The 17,843-nt window shown below is 50.8% G+C and overlaps 1 protein-coding gene across 1 annotated transcript; it reads right to left on the reverse strand.

Annotated features, from left to right (window-relative positions):
- Positions 1-10,975: 10,975 nt before the first annotated feature.
- On the reverse strand, positions 10,976-16,940 carry LOC125550790 (uncharacterized). Its single transcript, XM_048713882.2, has 2 exons — positions 13,880-16,940; positions 10,976-11,759 (listed from the first exon to the last, which is right to left on the reverse strand). Exons 1-2 carry the CDS (start codon positions 16,533-16,535, stop codon positions 11,344-11,346), a joined length of 3,072 nt encoding a protein of 1,023 aa, XP_048569839.2. The 5' UTR covers positions 16,536-16,940; the 3' UTR covers positions 10,976-11,343.
- Between the last annotated feature and the right edge of the window lie 903 nt (positions 16,941-17,843).

A 17,843-nucleotide genomic window follows, 5' to 3' on the forward strand; every position in this document is an offset into this window, starting at 1 on the left:
CTGCAACTCCCGTTTCGAGTTACTAATCTTAGAAACTGAACTAGTATCTAATAATGAGGGGTTGCTATAAAGACTAGTAAAGTACACATCAATAACATGTATATCAAATATACTTATGTTCACTTTGCCATCCTTCTTATCCGCCAATCACTTGGGGCAGTTCCGCTTCCAGTGACCAGTCCCTTTGCAGTAGAAGCACTTAGTCTCAGGCTTAGGACCAGACTTGGGCTTCTTCACTTGAGCAGCAACTTGCTTGCTGTTTTTCTTGAAGTTCCTCTTTTTCCTTTGCCCTTTTCTTGAAACTAGTGGTCTTGTCAACCATCAACACTTGATGCTCTTTTTTGATTTTTACCTTCATCAATTTCATCATCATGACAAGCTCGGGAGTCGTTTTCGTCATCCCTTGCATACTATAGTTCATCATGAAGTTCTACTAACTTGGTGATGGTGACTAGAGAATTCTGTCAATCACTATCTTATGTGGAAGATTAACTCCCACTTGATTCAAGCGATTGTAGTACCCAGACAATCTGCGCACATGCTCACTAGTTGAGCGATTCTCCTCCATCTTTTAGCTATAGAACTTGTTGGAGACGTCATATCTCTCAACTCGGGTATTTGCTTGAAATATTAACTTCAACTCCTGGAACATCTCATATGGTCCATGACGTTCAAAACGTCTTTGAAGTCCTGATTCTAAGCCGTTAAGCATGGTGCACTAAACTATCAAGTAGTCATCATATTGAGCTAGCCAAACGTTCATAACGTCTGCATCTGCTTCTGCAATAGGTCTGTCACCTAGCGGTGCATCAAGAACATAATTCTTCTGTGCAGCAATGAGGATAAACCTCAAATCACGGATCCAATCCGCATCATTGCTACTAACATCTTTCAACACAATTTTCTCTAGGAACATATCAAAATAAACATATGAAAGCAACAACGCGAGCTATTGATCTACAACATAGATATGCTAATACTACCAGGACTAAGTTCATGATAAATTAAAGTTCAATTAATCATATTACTTAAGAACTCCCACTTAGATAGACATCCCTCTAATCCTCTAAGTGATCACGTGATCCAAATCAACTAAACCATGTCCGATCATCACGTGAGATGGAGTAGTTTCATTGGTGAACATCACTATGTTGATCATATCTACTATATGATTCACGCTCGACCTTTCGGTCTCCGTGTTCTGAGGCCATATCTGTATATGCTTGGCTCGTCAAGTATAACCTGAGTATTCCGCGTGTGCAACTGTTTTGCACCCGTTGTATTTGAACGTAGAGCCTATCACACCCGATCATCACGTGGTGTCTCAGCACAAAGAACTTTCGCAACGGTGCATACTCAGGGAGGACACTTCTTGATAATTAGTGAGAGATCATCTTAAAATGCCACCGTCAATCAAAACAAGATAAGATGCATAAAAGATAAACATCACATGCAATCAATATAAGTGATATGATATGGCCATCATCATCTTGTGCTTGCGATCTCCATCTTTGAAGCACCGTCATGATCACCATCGTCACCGGCGCGACACTTTGATCACCATCATAGCATCGTTGTCGTCTCTCCAATCTTATGCTTCCACGACTATCACTACCATTTAGTGATAAAGTAAAGCATTACATCGCAATTGCATTGCATACAATAAAGCGACAACCATATGGCTCCTGCCAGTTGCCGATAACTCGGTTACAAAACATGATCATCTCATACAATAAAATTTAGTATCATGTCTTGACCATATCACATCACAACATGCCCTGCAAAAACAAGTTAGACGTCTTCTACTTTGTTTGTTGCAAGTTTTACGTGGCTGCTACGGGCTTAAGCAAGAACCAATCTTACCTACGCATCAAAACCACAACGATAGTTTGTCAAGTTGGTGCTGTTTTAACCTTCGCAAGGACCGGGCATAGCCACACTCGGTTCAACTAAAGTTGGAGAAACTGACACCCGCCAGCCACCTGTGTGCAAAGCATGTCGGTAGAACCAGTCTCGTGTAAGCGTACGCGTAATGTCGGTCCGGGCCGCTTCATCCAACAATACCGCCGAACCAAAGTATGATATGCTGGTAAGCAGTATGACTTATATCACCCATAACTCACTTGTGTTCCACTCGTGCATATAACATCAACACATAAAACCTAGGCTCGGATGCCACTGTTGGGGAACGTAGTAATTTCAAAAAAATTCCTACGCACACGCAAGATCATGGTGATGCATAGAAACGAGAGGGGAGAGTGTTGTCTACGTACCCTCGTAGACCGACAGCGGAAGCGTTATGACAACGCGGTTGATGTAGTCGTACGTCTTCACGGCCCGACCGATCAAGCACCGAAACTAGGGCACCTCCGAGTTTTAGCACACGTTCAGCTCGATGACGATCCCGGACTCTGATCCAGCAAAGTGTCGGGGAAGAGTTCCGTCAGCACGATGATGTGGTGACGATCTTGATGTTCTACCGTCGCAGGGCTTCGCCTAAGCACCGCTACAATATTATCGAGGAGTATGGTGGAAGGGGGCACCGCACACGGCTAAGAAAACGATCACGAGGATCAACTTGTGTGTCTAGAGGTGCCCCCTGCCTCCGTATATAAAGGAGCAAAGGGGGGGTGCGGCCGGCCCTAGGAGGAGGCACGCCGGAGGAGTCCTACTCCTACCAGGAGTAGGACTCCCCACCTTTCCCTAGTTGGATTAGGACTTGGGGGGAGGAGGAGAGGGAAGAAAGGAAAGGGGGCGTCGCCCCCCTCCTTGTCCAATTCGGACTTGGGGGGGAGGGGCGCGCGGCAGCCCCTAGGCCTCCTCTCCTCTTCCTCCACTAGGCCCATTAAGGCCCATTAGGTTACCGGGGGGTTCCGGTAACCTCCCGGTACTCCGGTAAAATGCCGATTTCACCCGGAACACTTCCGATGTCCAAACGTAGGCTTCCAATATATCAATCTTTATGTCTCGACCATTTTGAGACTCCTCGTCATGTCCGTGATCATATCCGGGACTCCGAACAAACTTCGGTTCATCAAAATATATAAACTCATAATGAAACTGTCATCGTAACGTTAAGCGTGCGGACCCTACGGGTTCGAGAACAATGTAGACATGATCGAGACACGTCTCCAGTCAATAACCAATAGCGGAACCTGGATGCTCATATTGGCTCCTACATATTCTATGAAGATCTTTATCGGTCAGACCGCATAATAACATACGTTGTTCCCTTTGTCATCGGTATGTTACTTGCCCGAGATTCGATCGTCGGTATCTCAATACCTAGTTCAATCTCGTTACCGGCAAGTCTCTTTACTCGTTCCGTAATACATCATCTCGCAACTAACTCATTATTTGCAATGCTTGCAAGGCTTATGTGATGTGCATTACTGAGAGGGCCCAGAGATACCTCTCCGACAATCGGAGTGACAAATCCTAATCTCGAAATACGCCAACCCAACATGTATCTTTGGAGACACCTGTAGAGCTCCTTTATAATCACCCAGTTACGTTGTGACGTTTGGTAGCACACAAAGTGTTCCTCCGGCAAACGGGAGTTGCATAATCTCATAGTCATAGAAACATGTATAAGTCATGAAGAAAGCAATAGCAACATACTAAACGATCGGGTGCTAAGCTAATGGAATGGGTCATGTCAATCACATCATTCTCCTAATGATGTGATCCCGTTAATCAAATGACAACACATGTCTATGGTTAGGAAACATAACCATCTTTGATTAACGAGCTAGTCAAGTAGAGGCACACTAGTGACGTTTAGTTTGTCTATGTATTCACACAAGTATTATGTTTCCGGATAATACAATTATAGCATGAATAATAAACATTTATCATGATATAAGGAAATAAATAATAACTTTATTATTGCCTCTAGGGCATATTTCATTCAACGAAGGACGAGCCGGGCGACATTGTCGGGCAGGAACTCGTCCCCCCAGTTGGCGCGGGCGAGATCGAACCCCTCAAGGACCGGCGTCTCCCTCAGCATCCTGTGGACGGCGTCGCTGCAGGCCCGGCGGCTCCCGAAGGTGGCCTTGGGGTCGTGGATCGGGAACACCTCGTAGATCCCCTGCGGGCGCCTCGTGCTGGACGCTTGCGCCTGCCCTGGAGCCTGTCTTGCCCAGCTCATAGCTCGCGACCAACTTACCTAGCAGTTTCACGATGCACCGCTTGTTTGCGTGGGTTTTGGCCCGCCTGTGGACGGTGGCTTCTCCGCGGACTCGGCACTCCGCGGCGCAGGACGACATGTTCCTGAACGGCGAAGGCAGCACCGCCGCCATTGAATCGAGGTCTCCCCGTGGAGTCTAACCTATTGCTAGATTCGCTGAGCTCCGTTAGGGAATATAAGGAAAGGTGGTACCGTGCATATATAGAAAGACTATAGACGCTCGTCGTGTCAGACTTTAACCCTATACTCAAATTATGTACTCCCTTCGTTCGAAATTATTTGTCGCAGAAATGGATGTATCTAGACGTATTTTAGTTCTAGATACATCCATATCCGAGACAAGTAATTCCGAACAGAGGAAGTACTTCATTGCTCCTCAAAATTTACTAGATTATTAATCATATACCTTTTTGTCGATTCAGATATGACGTGAACAAGGCAAACTCTATCTACACGACTACACGTATTGGTAATCAGCAACGCAACGGCTTCGAAAAAGCGGCATCTACCCAGTCGTATACGGGACGTACATGTAGGGTACGTACTACATATATTGCCAACTGCCCTAGACTCGGGTCGAGACGTCCAAACTGCAAATCCCCGATTTAGTTCGCTTCGCCACAACACCCCGCCGCCGGAAACCCACCAAGAAGCCGATCGATCCATGGACACGACGAGACCGACGGGCTGGGAGATGCCGGCACCGAACATCTTCGACCAGGTGCGCGACGAGGCCATCGTTGGCGCCACTTTCGGCTCCATCTACTACTTCGTCAAGGGCGTCTGCACCTCCCCAAACGGGAACCGTCTTGCCGGCGGCTTTCTGGCGGTCCCATGAACGCGCTCTACGTGGGCCGTTGGGCAGCCTGGTTTGGCGTTGCCCAGTCGACCAAGTGCACCGTCCAGCACGTGTCACCGGGATATCCCTTCGGAAACACGGCCGCCTTAGGAGTCGCCCAAACCCTCTTCGCCATGCATCACCGGTCACGCGTGGCCCTTCGCACCGGGCTCATAGCTGCGGCGATGGGCGGGGTCCTTGACATGGCCGTTTATAGCCAAAAACGCTCTGCTTGCACATCTGGGGTTCCTGCCAGCCCATGTCGTGTTTGATTGATGTTAGCTTGTGTTTACTTTGCTTGTACACTGTAATTTTTCATTTGTAGATTGGAGTGTAAAACAAATACTATTGTAATGTTAACTCTTACTTTCTCCGTCACAGAATAAGTGTTGCTGATTTAGTACAACTTTAGTGAAAAAGTTGTAGTACTATACAAGGCACGGGCAAGTAGCCTTTTCAATGGAAAACTCGGTGCAATAATAAAAAAAATGCTAGAAAGTGCATGTGATTTGGCCTCTCCGAGCAGCCTTTTGTGGACTGTTGGATTTGAGCTTGTATGATCTTCTCTCTCCACTCAACACGAAGCCCCGATTCTCAAATCTCACTCACCCATCTTCATGTGATCTGGCTGTCTTTGCGTGGCTCCCTAACAACCAACTCCCAAGCAGTGGCGCCCATTGAAGCCGTTCATGTTGTCGATCAACACGAGCCAGGGAACAAGAGAGTGGCGGCATCCTCTCGATCCACCACAACGACGACATAGACGGGTCAGGAGGGTATGAGCTTCATGGATGTGGCAGATCTGGAGCTGGTGAATCAGCGGTGGCGTGGAGGAGCATGCTTAACACATTCTCCTCTCATTAACAACTTCACCAATAAGATCCTCCATGCTAGGAGAGTGAAGATGCATGAATGGTGGGTGTTGGTGGGTGTGCGAGATGTTGGAGTGTATATCACCAATGTAGGAGGACGAGGCCCGGAGTTGCACACTCCTCCAAGATGCCTAGCTCCAAAGCATCCAAATAATCCAAATCTACCATTTTGATTCCTAGACAGTTGGTCGAGGCAGCAGACAAAGTTGCACATCTCACTGCCAAAGTAGTTGGGGCAGGGCTCAGCAGTGAAAATTGCACATCCACGAGTAGAGGAAAAGTTCCCCGAAAAAAAAGAGTAGAGGAAAAATTGCACACTGACTTCTAAATAGTTAGCTGGGATAGTAGACGAAGTTGCACATCTCACTGGTAGGATTGTAGACGAAGTTGCACATCCTAGCTAGTGTCACCATCGTTCTACGAAACCATGGCGGTCGGCGTCGAGCAACCTGGTCAGCGAATGCGACGAAGAGAGCAGGGGAGAGAGAGAGGGGGGGGGGGGGGGGGTGGCACTTCTGTCTGATAAGGACCAACCGCGTCGTTTTGATCGGTTTTGTCCAAACGGTGCCGTTAGGCCACGTCATCATTTTCCTTAACAGCGAAGGCAGCGCCGCCGCCACCATTGAATGGAGGTCTCTTCGAGGAGTCTAACCTATTGCTCGATTCGCTGGGCACCGTTAAGGAGTAAGGAAAGGTGGTACCGCGCGCGCGTATGTAGAAAGACTAGACGCTCGTCGTGTCAGGGTTTAACCCTATACTCAAATTCTGTACTACATTGCCCCTCAAACTTTACTAGATTGAGCCCTGCACGGAGCGACACCGGAACGTTCTTTGTACAAAGTCCTTGCCTTCTGTAGTAGGTATACATTGAAAAATGTATTTGCCCTTGGAAACTCTATCTACAGTTCTACACGTATACGGGACGTACAGGGCACGCACTCCATATATTGCCAACTGCCCTAGACTCGGGTCGAGACGTCCAAACTACTTCTACAAACCCCCGATCTAGATCGCTTCGCCAACTTGTAATCCAAGCCACAGCCACCCCACCTCTGCCGCCGGAAACCTACCAAGAAGCCGATCGATCCATGGGCACGACGAGACCGACGGGCGGGGAGATGCCGGCACCGAACGTCATCGACCAGGTGCGCGAGGAGGCCATCATTGGCGCCATTTTCGGCTCCGTTGTCCACTTCGTCGAGGGCGTCTGCACCTCCCTAAACGGGAGCCGCCTCGCCGGCGGCTTTCTGGCCGTCCCCGAGAACGCGCTCGCCGTCGGCCGTTGGGCAGCCTGGTTTGGCGTTGTCTAGGCGACTAGGTGCACCGTGCAGCAAGTGTCCCTGGGTTACCCCTTTGAAAGCACGGTCGCCCTGGGAGTCACCGACACCCTCTTCTCCATGCATCACGGGCCACGCGTGGCCCTCCGCAACGGGCTCAGATTTGCGGCCATAGGCGGGGTCTTTGACATGGTCATGTATAGCCTAAAACGCTCTGCTCGTGCACCTGAAATCCCGGCCACCCAATGTCGCGTTTGATTGATGTCAGCCTCTGTTTACTTTTCTTGTTGAACTATAATTTTTCCTCTATCAATTAGAGTGTAAAACAAATACTCGAGTATTGCTACTGTTACAAGCCTTACAAGGCGGCTTAAATGGCTGTTCCAATGAAAAAGTCGGTGCGATAATAAAAATATTCTAAATGTTAGAAAGGGGTGCACACACGATTTGGCCTCTCCTAACGGCCGACCGTTGGATTTGAGCTAGTATGATCTTCTGTCTCCACTCAACTCGAAGACTCGATTCCCAAATCTCACTCATCCACCTTCCTGTGCGGCTCATCGAAGGCCATCCCCTTGATTTTATGCTTATTTTGTTCTTAAAAAGGACAAACAATTTTTAGATAATTGTGCTTTTTATGTACTCACTAGTAGAAAACAGGGCTTTGGTCCAGGCCGGGTCAGCCCATTAGTCCCGGTTCAGTCCAGAACCGGGACCAATGGAGGCATTGGTCCCGGTTCGTGAGCCCAGGGGGCCGGCCGGGCCACGTGGGCCATTGGTCCCGGTTGGTGGGATGAACCGGGACCAATGGGCCTCGCTCCTGGCCCTCGCTCCTGGCCCACAACCATTGGTCCCGGTTCGTGCCTCAAACCGGGACTAAAGATTAGACCTTTAGTCCCGGTTTGAGGCACGAACCGGGACTAATGGGGTTGAGACCTTTAGTCCCGGTTCGTGCCACGAACCGGTACTAAAGGTCCCATTTTCAAACTCTACCCCCCCCCCCGGTGGATCGCCTTTTTAGTTTTAAAAAAAATAAAAGAAAATGATGGAAATGTCAAAAAAATAAAAAAAATAAGTTTCCCATGTGATATGTGGTCTAGTTGTTGGGAAAATTTGCAAATGTGAATTTTGACTTTATTTGCAAAATCTCTCTGAAATTTGTAAAAATGGGCATAACTTTTGCATACTAACTCGGATGAAAAAGTTTTTTATATGAAAAATCATCTACTCGAAAAGTTACATCCGAACGTTAAACATTTTCAAAATCCTCAAAAACCTAATAGAAAAAAAGTTACGGTGCTTTTAAGATCTAGATTGAAAAAAATTCAAACAGTGGGCAAACTGTGGTCAAACAATGGTCAAACTAATTATTCTAGAATATTAGTGCTACTAAATAATTATTTCTGTTATTTCAATTTTGGTCAAATCTGGTCAAACCGTGGTCAAACAATGGTCAAACTAATTATTCAAGAAATATTAGTGTTACTAAATAATTATTGTTTTTTAAAACAATAGTTTCAAAATAAAACTATGAAATGTGTCACTTCATGCTCAAGCAAAATTCCTGAAGGTTAATAGGATCGACATCTTAATATTGTCAGGAAAACAACAAGTGCAGACTTGGAGCGAGGGAGAATAGAACCCGGAAGTTAAGCGTGCTCAGGCTGGGGGAGTGGGAGGATGGGTGACCGTTTGGGAAGTTAGATGATTTGGAATGATGAGGGTGATTAGAGGATAAATTGAGAAGTGATGAGGGGTGGTGATTATAGACTAGAGGTTAAAATAATTTAGAAATTTGAAAATAAAAAAATTTCAAAAAAAAATTTCAAAAAAAATCGTAAAATTTCCTTTAGTCCCGGTTTGTGTTACTCTCTGCGAGTTATTTACTCGAAACCACCACATTATGGGTTAGGGTAACAGATCGGTACCACATTTGAGGCAGTTCATAAAAAACCACCAACAATGGGGCTAATCTGTAACGCGGAGCACTGACGCTGCGTTTTAGCCCAGAAAACAGCGAATCCGATAGGTGGGTCCCGCCTGTCGGGCTGACGTGGCGCGTGTTAAGTTGCCATCAGCAAAAAGACTACTTTTAGGGATGACACAAGTCTGTTTTGGAGTTAGTCCAGCATATATTTATGCATTTGCTCAAGGTAGCAACTAAAATTGCACATCAACTGCTAAGTACTCCCCCCGTTCCGAATTATTTGTCGCAGGTATAGATGTACCTAGATATATTTTCGTTCTAGATATATCCATTTCCGCGATGAGTAATTTGGAACAGAGGGAGTAATTGGTCGTGATAGTTGGGGTAGGGTGCCAACAGTAGTGGAGAAAGTTGCATGTCAACTACTAGGTAGTTGGTCGTAGCAGCAGAAGAAGGTACACATCTCACTAGCATAGTACTTGATAGGGGTGCCAGCAAGGAAAAATGCACATCCACGAGTAGGGGAGGCTAAGTTGCACAAGAGAGAGAGCGCCGGCTTCCTCTCGACCCACCATTACCACAACCATGACGGAGATGTACCTGCAGGAGAAGATGTCAATATCCAAGAAGAAGAAGAAGAAGAAGAAGAAGAAGAAGAAGAAGAAGGTATAGTCCAGTTAGATCTGCACATATACTCCAAATAAACATATCCTAATGTAAACATGATCATCGGTGCTCCAAATAAAGTGCAGTCCTAGATTATTACCAGGGGACCGAAATACAGTAAACCTAACATATCCTGGAGTAATTATGCACCATAATTTATTCAGTTACTACAGCAACTACTCGAGGTTTTGCAAATTTCAAGTTTCTTGTTTGCAAGTTTCAGTACTCCAAATAAACATATCATGGGAGACAGCAAGTAGTTTGAGTAGTCAACTACAGTTTCCTTAAACTGAATTTAGTGAACTTTTACTTCTAGGACTGAACAAATACTCCAAAAATTTAGCTGAGCACTTAAAAATTTGCACATACTCCAGGAGTACAAACTTGTTGCGAACTTACAAGTAAAGCTAGGAATATCTGTGCAAGTTAAGCCACATCAGATATTGCACTTACAGTAAAAAATTATGCTACTCCAGCATATTGCAGTTAAAGTAACTACTCAAGAGTACTGGGGCATTGGAGTAACTTGCACTATACTCCAGGATATTGCACTTACAGTAAAGCCACTAACAGTAATATACTGCAAGTTCAGTATACAGTACAGTAAATTACTTGTACAACTACTACTCCTACTGTTGCTGCTACTTTAAATGGACAAACAATTGGTACTACAATACACCTCTGCTACAACAGAGGGGGTACTTCTTAGCTAAATGCAGCTTTGCTATTTCTCAAGACACAGATTGGTGCTACAACAATTGGCTAACATCTGGAACATTATATTATGCATTTTTGCCTTGTACTGTGTTCTGAATGATTAAAGCTATATGTGATCAGTGCAATGGTTACTTGCATGACTTCAAGCTACTGACACTGTAAGCCCTGAAACCATGCATCATCGACCCATGATGATCTTGAAAATTCTTTTTTCCCGATATTTTTGACCCTCCTTTATTCCCATAAAGCTGCGCAATTCAAGTCCCTATTTGGATGCTTTAAGCTTTGGGAATCGAAATGTTTTCAAAGACTGTCAAGCTACTATTGTTTCCCCCCTTTTCCTTTCTTACTTTTCATGAAACCAAAGTTTCAGTCAAGAATCTTCGAACAGATGATTACTAGACCCTCACATGACAAAATTGCCTCAAGTAATACAAAAAGCTGTGTAGTAGTACTGCTAGTACACATTTCAGCATGAACAAGAACTAGTGTAAAGGAGATGACAATGGATGGTGGCTGAAGATTACCAGGAGATTACAAAGGGCCAAAGCCATGATGGAGATGACTATTACATTGGACAGCACAAACCCCTAGATGATGGTACGTAGTAGCATATGATCAAACCCTATACACCTTTGATGAAAAGAAAAGAAGATATAGTAGAAAAGAAGATGAGAATTAGGAGAAAAACAAAGTTACATGTTTATTGCTCTTCCCCATCCCCTGTCACCCTCACTGTCGATCTACCCAAGAAACTGTAGAATGCTAGCCCCAATTAGTAGTAGTGCTGTAATTCGGCCCTGAGTACTCTGTAGTAGCAACGTCAATTTGCTGCATGATTTGTTCTGCCGGACTTAGTTCAGCAGGTCCGGGAACAGCTTGTAGCAGTTGGGCCCCTTGTCCGGCTCCGGCGCCGACGAGGACGACGCCGACGACGGCGAGGGCTGGGTGGACGCGTGGCGGGGGAACTCGGACAGCATCTGCACCACCTCCCTCATGGTCGGGCGCTCCACGCTGTTCTCCTGGACGCAGAGCATGGACACGAAGAAGAGGTGGGACACCTCGTCCATGGGCACCGTGCTGAGCCGGCGGTCGACGACCTTGGGCACGCTCTCCCGCCGGCCGTCGGTGACCCGCTTCGCCCACTGCACGATGTCCACCCCTTCCCCGAAGTCCCCCACCGGCCGCCGGCCGGTGACGAGCTCCAGCAGGACGACGCCGAAGCTGTACACGTCGCTCTTCTCGTCCACTCTCAGGGTGTACGCGTACTCTGCAAACAAACAGGACCACAATCAGCATGCCTGCTAATCACATCATCATGGCAACATTTCAACCAGTGTAACTTCTCTTCTCGTCAAAGAACACAATGATTAAATCAATGGGTAGTAAAAGAGAAAGCTATGGACGTAAACCTAGGAGGAGTGTTCTCAACGTGCACCACCGCACTGATCAGTATAAGATAATAATACTACTAGCCTGATCTCAAATCTAAGCGCGATCGTTATAAATTATGTTCAAAACCTAGCGTACGCTAGGATGGCGAGCTTGGCATGCTAGGAAAAGCGAGCCTGTGCTACGGTGCTGATTTGAATAGTACAGAAACTGGCTATGTGCGCCTAGGACAGAGGCGAGTGCGTACAACATTCTGCGACGAATCCCAAGAGAAACCGCCTACCCTACCCTTTGCAGATCCACCGGAATCTTTCCCATACATACGCGCATAGTATATTCTATCGACCAAGTTCGTCAAATCCAAGGAAAATTCTTCGCCGGGATCAAGAAGAGGAGCTCTGTCAGTTAATCCAGCCCATGCCTGCCCTGAGATCTTGCCAAATCCCAAACCCGGAAGAGCAGAAAGGAAAAGCAGAGAGAGAGGGAGAGAGGGGAAAACTTATACTACAAACTTCGTGACCGTAACAGTGAGGGCGCCCGTGCCGTTCGAAAGGGTAGGAACAGCGTGCCGGGGGCGCCCCGGCTTTGGCTTTGGCGACGTAACGGCGGCAAAGCGGGAGGCTGCTTTGGCGAGGCCCCAGGAGCGGGACGGAGGAGGAGGATGACGAGGCTTTTTTTTTTTACCGGAGTGAGTGAGTGTGTCCCATGCCGGTCAAAGATACAGCAGCGCAACCGAGTCGATCCTGACCTAAAGGGCCGTGCCGGGCTGGACCAGCCGGTACTGGTACCCAGTAATACCTACCGTGTCATACGGGAGGTCCGTATCCTACTGCTACAGACCTCACCAGGCTGACGAAGCCTCGTACTACCACTACGAGAAAATTACCGAGTCAGAGGGATACGGGTGACGAGAAGATCGGGCGGGCTCAAACTCAAACCCCCTTTTGCCATGCCCGATGCTGCTGCTCTGGCGCACGCACTGGCCCGGCCTGACACGACGCGGCCCACACTGCGCGCTGTGGTACACGGGAGGTCTCGGCTCATGCACTGCATGGCACGGAGTTTTTGTTTGGCATACACGACGCATGGCATGGCCGTGTCGGGTTCGCGACTTGTGTTGGCCAGCGTGCGGCCGGCGTCCGGGCGCGCCCACAGGGGCGGCATCGTGTGGTCGTAATCGCGCGGGGTCGGGGGCCCGCGGGAAAATAATTGGGTGCTCGAGTGCGAGCCTGAGCAGAGCACCCCTTTTCGGCCGCTTTCGCCGAGGGCCCGCCGGCGCCCGCAGTGCTGCTGGCCGCTGCTGATGTGGTGTAAAGTCAGACCGGATCGGATGGCCTTCTACTGCCACTGCGTGTCATGTGCATACACAGAGCCGGACCGGACCGGACCGGACGGGCAGCCGCAGCTCAGCTCGGGTCGGGTCGGCGCTCAAAGTAGCCCTCCGCCCTGCCCTCCCGTCTCCCCATTTCAAAACTACACACCTTGTTTCTCCTCCTGACATATTCTTACTAAGGATTTGAAATGTAAAAACATCCTAGTATACAGCTTGATTTCGAGGTGTAAACGTACTGGGAGGGACCAAAAGTTTCCGTGCGATTGATCTGAAACAGTGAGGCAGTGAGCTACACCCACTGTGGCTCTGCGCCTGCGGTCTGGGCAGACAATGAGACATAGTAGTACTAACCAGTAACCACTATCACTATCTGCGTGCATGTGGTCAATCGTACGTGATGGTTTTTAACTCGCGACAAACCTAATCAGGCGCTCACTTGTCCTGGCGCAGTACCACCACTGGCTATTGACTTCGGAAGAGCGGGTCCCACGGCCCAGAGACGGGGGCCATCCCCGTGCAAGGCGGCGACAAGCAGACGAGCTCGGAAAACCGATGGATCCTAAACCAAATCTGATTGACCCCTCATCGGCAGGCACGCAAGGCGATAAGCGACTAGAGACAAAACACCAGCACATGTGTATGTAACGAGACGTGTTCGTACGTACCTGGCGCGATGTAGCCGTAGGACCCGGCGACGGCGGACATGCACTCGGACGCGCCGGCGTTGGCCGCGCCGGCGCCGGCGCCGGAGCGGAGGAACTTGGCCAGCCCGAAGTCCGCCACGTGGGCCTCCAGGCCGTCGCCGAGGAGGATGTTGTTGGACTTGACGTCCCGGTGCACGATCATCGGGCTGCAGTCGTGGTGCAGGTAGCAGAGCCCGCGCGCCGCCTCCAGCGCGATCCGGTACCGCCGGTCCCACGCCAGGAACCCGCCGCCCTTGCCGTGGAGCACCTCGCCGAGGCTGCCGCCGCCCATGTACTCGTACACCAGCACGTTCGCCTCCTGGTCGTTGGTGCAGAAGGCTAGCAGCCGCACGATGTTCCGGTGCCGGATGCTGCCCAGCGTCCGGATCTCCGCGCGGAACCCGTGGTCGTGCCGCCCGCCGCCGTTCAGACGCTTCACGGCGATCGCGACGCCCGACCGGGCTCGTCCCGCGTACACCACGCCGGCGCCGCCGCGGCCCACCACGTTGCCGTCCTTCATGCACTCGATCACCTCCGCGATGCCGAAGTCCACCTTGTGGAACGCCGTGAACCGCCACGCGCCGTCCGGCCCGCCGCCGGGGTACGACCGAGCGCGCAGCACGGCCGCCGCGGCGAAGATCACCGAGCACGCCAGCAGACCCAGCGCGAACACCAGCTTGTAGTCCCCCGCCGTCGCCCGCCGCGGGCTCACGGCCGTCGACCCGCCGGCGTCGCTGCTGATGTTGCAGGGCCGGTTCAGCACCGGCCCGCACAGCCTCGGGTTGCCCGCGAACGCCGTCTCGTTCAGGTACCGCAGCTGGCCCGTGTCCGGCAGCTGGCCGGACAGGTCGTTGTAGGAGAAGTCGGCCGCCGTGAGGCTGCTCATCGCCCCGATCGCGGCGGGGATCGACTCCTCGAGCTGGTTCCTCGACAGGTTGAGGTAATTCAGCACCCGTATCCCGGCGATGGCCTCCGGGATCGGCCCAGACAGCTTGTTGGTGCTGAGGTCAATGTACGTGAGCTGCCCGCACCGGCCGATGGCCTCCGGTATCGGCCCGGACAACTCATTGCCGCTGAGGTCGAGCTTCACGAGCAGCCGGAGCTCCCCTACCTCCGGCGGCACGGCGCCGGCGAGACGGTTGTTGCTGACCAGCAGCGTCTGCAGCGCGGAGAGGTTGGCCAGCGCGGCAGGCAGCGGCCCGGACAGCAGGTTGTTGGACAGGTTGAGCTGGGCCAGCTGCGACTCCGAACCGGTCAGGGTCGGGCTCGGGTTCGACGGGACCGGACCGGAGAGCAGGTTGTTCTGCAGCTCCAGCAGGTTGAGCCGCGGGAGGTAGAGGAAGCCGGCGGGAATGCTGCCGTTGAGGTAGTTGTGGCCGAACCGGACCCGGGTGAGGCTCGCGCACGAGCCGAGCGCCCCGGGGATGGGGCCGAAGAGGAAGTTGTTCATGAGGATGGCGGTGTGCAGCTCGCCGGAGGAGCACAGCATCTCGGGGATCATGCCGGTGAGCCGGTTCGACGACAGGTCGACGAGCCGGAGCGCCGCGCTGGCGCCGAGGCCCGCCGGGACGCGGCCGGTCAAGTTGTTCATGAAGAGCTGCAGCGTCTCCAGCCGCGGCATCGCGGCGACGAAGTCAGGGACCGGGCCGTGGAGCCGGTTGAGGAACAGGTTGAGCAGCCGGAGCGAGGTGAGGGACGCCAGGGTGCTCGGCACCTCGCCGGTGAGCGCGTTGTTGGACAGGTCCAGCCTGGTGAGCGCCGTGAGGTTGCCGAGCTCCGGCGGGATTTCGCCGGTCAGCTGGTTGGTGTGGAGGAACAGCGTGTCGAGGGAGGCCAGCTCGCCCAGCTCCGACGGGATGCTCCCGGTGAGGCCGCAGTTGGAGACGTCCAGCATGGTGAGGTTGCGCAGCCGGCCGAGCTCCGGCGGGATGCCGCCGTCGAATGCGTTGTAGTACCCGAGATACAGCTCCCTGAGGCTCGTCAGGTTGCCGAGCTCCGGCGGGATGGTGCCCTGCAGGTTGTTGCCGTTGAGGGACAGGTACTCCAGAGCCAGCATCCCGCCGTACGACGCGGGTATCACCCCGGAGAAGTAATTGCCGCCGAGGTCAAGGTATCGGAGCCGCGGCAGCGCCGTCACGCCGGCCGGGAGCGAGGAGGAGAAGTTGTTGTCGTAGGCGTCGAACACCTCGAGGCTGGGGAGCGACGGGAAGTCCCAGCCGTCGAGGCCGCCGCCGAGCTGGTTGCCGGAGACATTGACGTAGCGGAGCTCCGGGAGCGCGGACACGGCCACCGCGCCCACGATGCCGTTCCCGGAGAGGGAGAGGCTCGCGAGCGCGGCGAGCCCAGTCACCTCGGCCGTGACGGGCGCGCCAGTGGACACGTTCATGTTGGCGATGTCGACGGAGACGACCCTGCCGCCGGCGCAGCGGACGCCGGTCCACTCGCACACGGAGGCGACATTGCCCGGCAGCCACGAGCGCAGCACGTGGGGGCGGCAGCTGAGGGAGGCCTTGAGGGAGAGCAAGGCCAGCGCATCTCCATGCAACGCCTCGCCGTGTCCATAGCCATCGACACTACCGATGGATAGTGGTAGAAGAAAAATCAAGGAGAGCAAGACAAAAGGATGGAGAGCCTTCATCTGGCCTACAATTCTTGCGGCTTGCGAACTGTGGTGAGAAACTAGCTAGAATACGCAGCCATTGGCAATGCCATTGCTGCTGTTTCAGTGAGCTTATAGACACTTGGAGTGACGGATGGATGGATGGATGTTGAGATGGTAGAGAGGTAGATGGGTAGATAGAGGGAACGGCAAAGGCATGCAAGAATCTTGAGAAGCTTCACATGAAAATGGCGGCGAGAGGCGTGAGCTTCACACCGAAGGTGAAGGGGAGGGGAATATGTTCTCTGTGTGACAAGAATGGCTTTGTCTTTTGAGCTATTTATGCCTTGTGGGAGAAGGGTGTCCGGTGCATCGGGCGGGCTCTGCTTTGGGTGTCTCTGTGTTCTATCTTCTCCTCCTCCTCTCTCTGGTCCTCTTCATCTCTCTCTCCATTGCTTCTCTTTTTGCTTTATCTTTCGGAGCAGAGAAACTAACTGTTAAAGGCTTGTAGTGGGCGAGGAAGCAGCCGTGGCAAGTGATGGGGAGTTTCCAGCTTTGGCGTTTTTTATCAACAAATTGTTCCATTGGCTTTGGGGAGTATTTAGAAAGGCTTCGGGCAATTATGGCATGGCGCCCGACAGAGAAAGGGAAATGCACTCTGGTCTCCGTCCGACTACAGGGCCCGTGATTGAATTTGGGCAATGATGAAAGAGAGCAATCAAACTACTCCAGTGTGTTCGATATGTGTATGTGTGCCATCCGATAGGTTCCGGGCTACAAGGAGGAAAGAAGGTTTTGGCCAAGTCATATTTTTTGGGTTCTTCCATGATACTCAGCTTACATCGTATGCCATGTGGTTTTTGGTAAGCAACTCTTAACTAATTGCCGAAACTTAACCCCCAAAACCCACTCTTAAAGTTTAACGCCTACAAATTATGAGGGTGAAATCTAAACCATCCTGATAATTGTAACTTCAATAATTTCTACAGAAATGGCAAATGGCTCCACCATTTTTCGATAAAGAATGCTTTATTGCTTAAAAGGTTTAAGCATTACACCCGGCCTCTGTGTAACTGAGATGCACACAGCCAAACAAGTCCAAGATCCAAAACGGAATACAAGTAGTCATGGAGAGACTGCATAACGCCTAAGACGTGGGAGGGCCAATCCGAAGATCATGCTGCCATACATGTCGGGTAAAAGTATCCCTGAAAGTGCTAGTTATCTACTAGAGGGGGGTGAATATGCGAATTTTATGAAAGCCTTCAAAACACGAGGTCTTTGAAGACAGACAGTAGAAATGAACCTATTAATATGCAGCGGAAGGTAGACTACACTACACTAGAC

Source organism: Triticum urartu, chromosome 4A (assembly GCF_056163025.1).
Source record: "Triticum urartu cultivar PI428250 chromosome 4A, HENAU_Tu73, whole genome shotgun sequence".
NCBI lineage: Eukaryota > Viridiplantae > Streptophyta > Magnoliopsida > Poales > Poaceae > Triticum > Triticum urartu.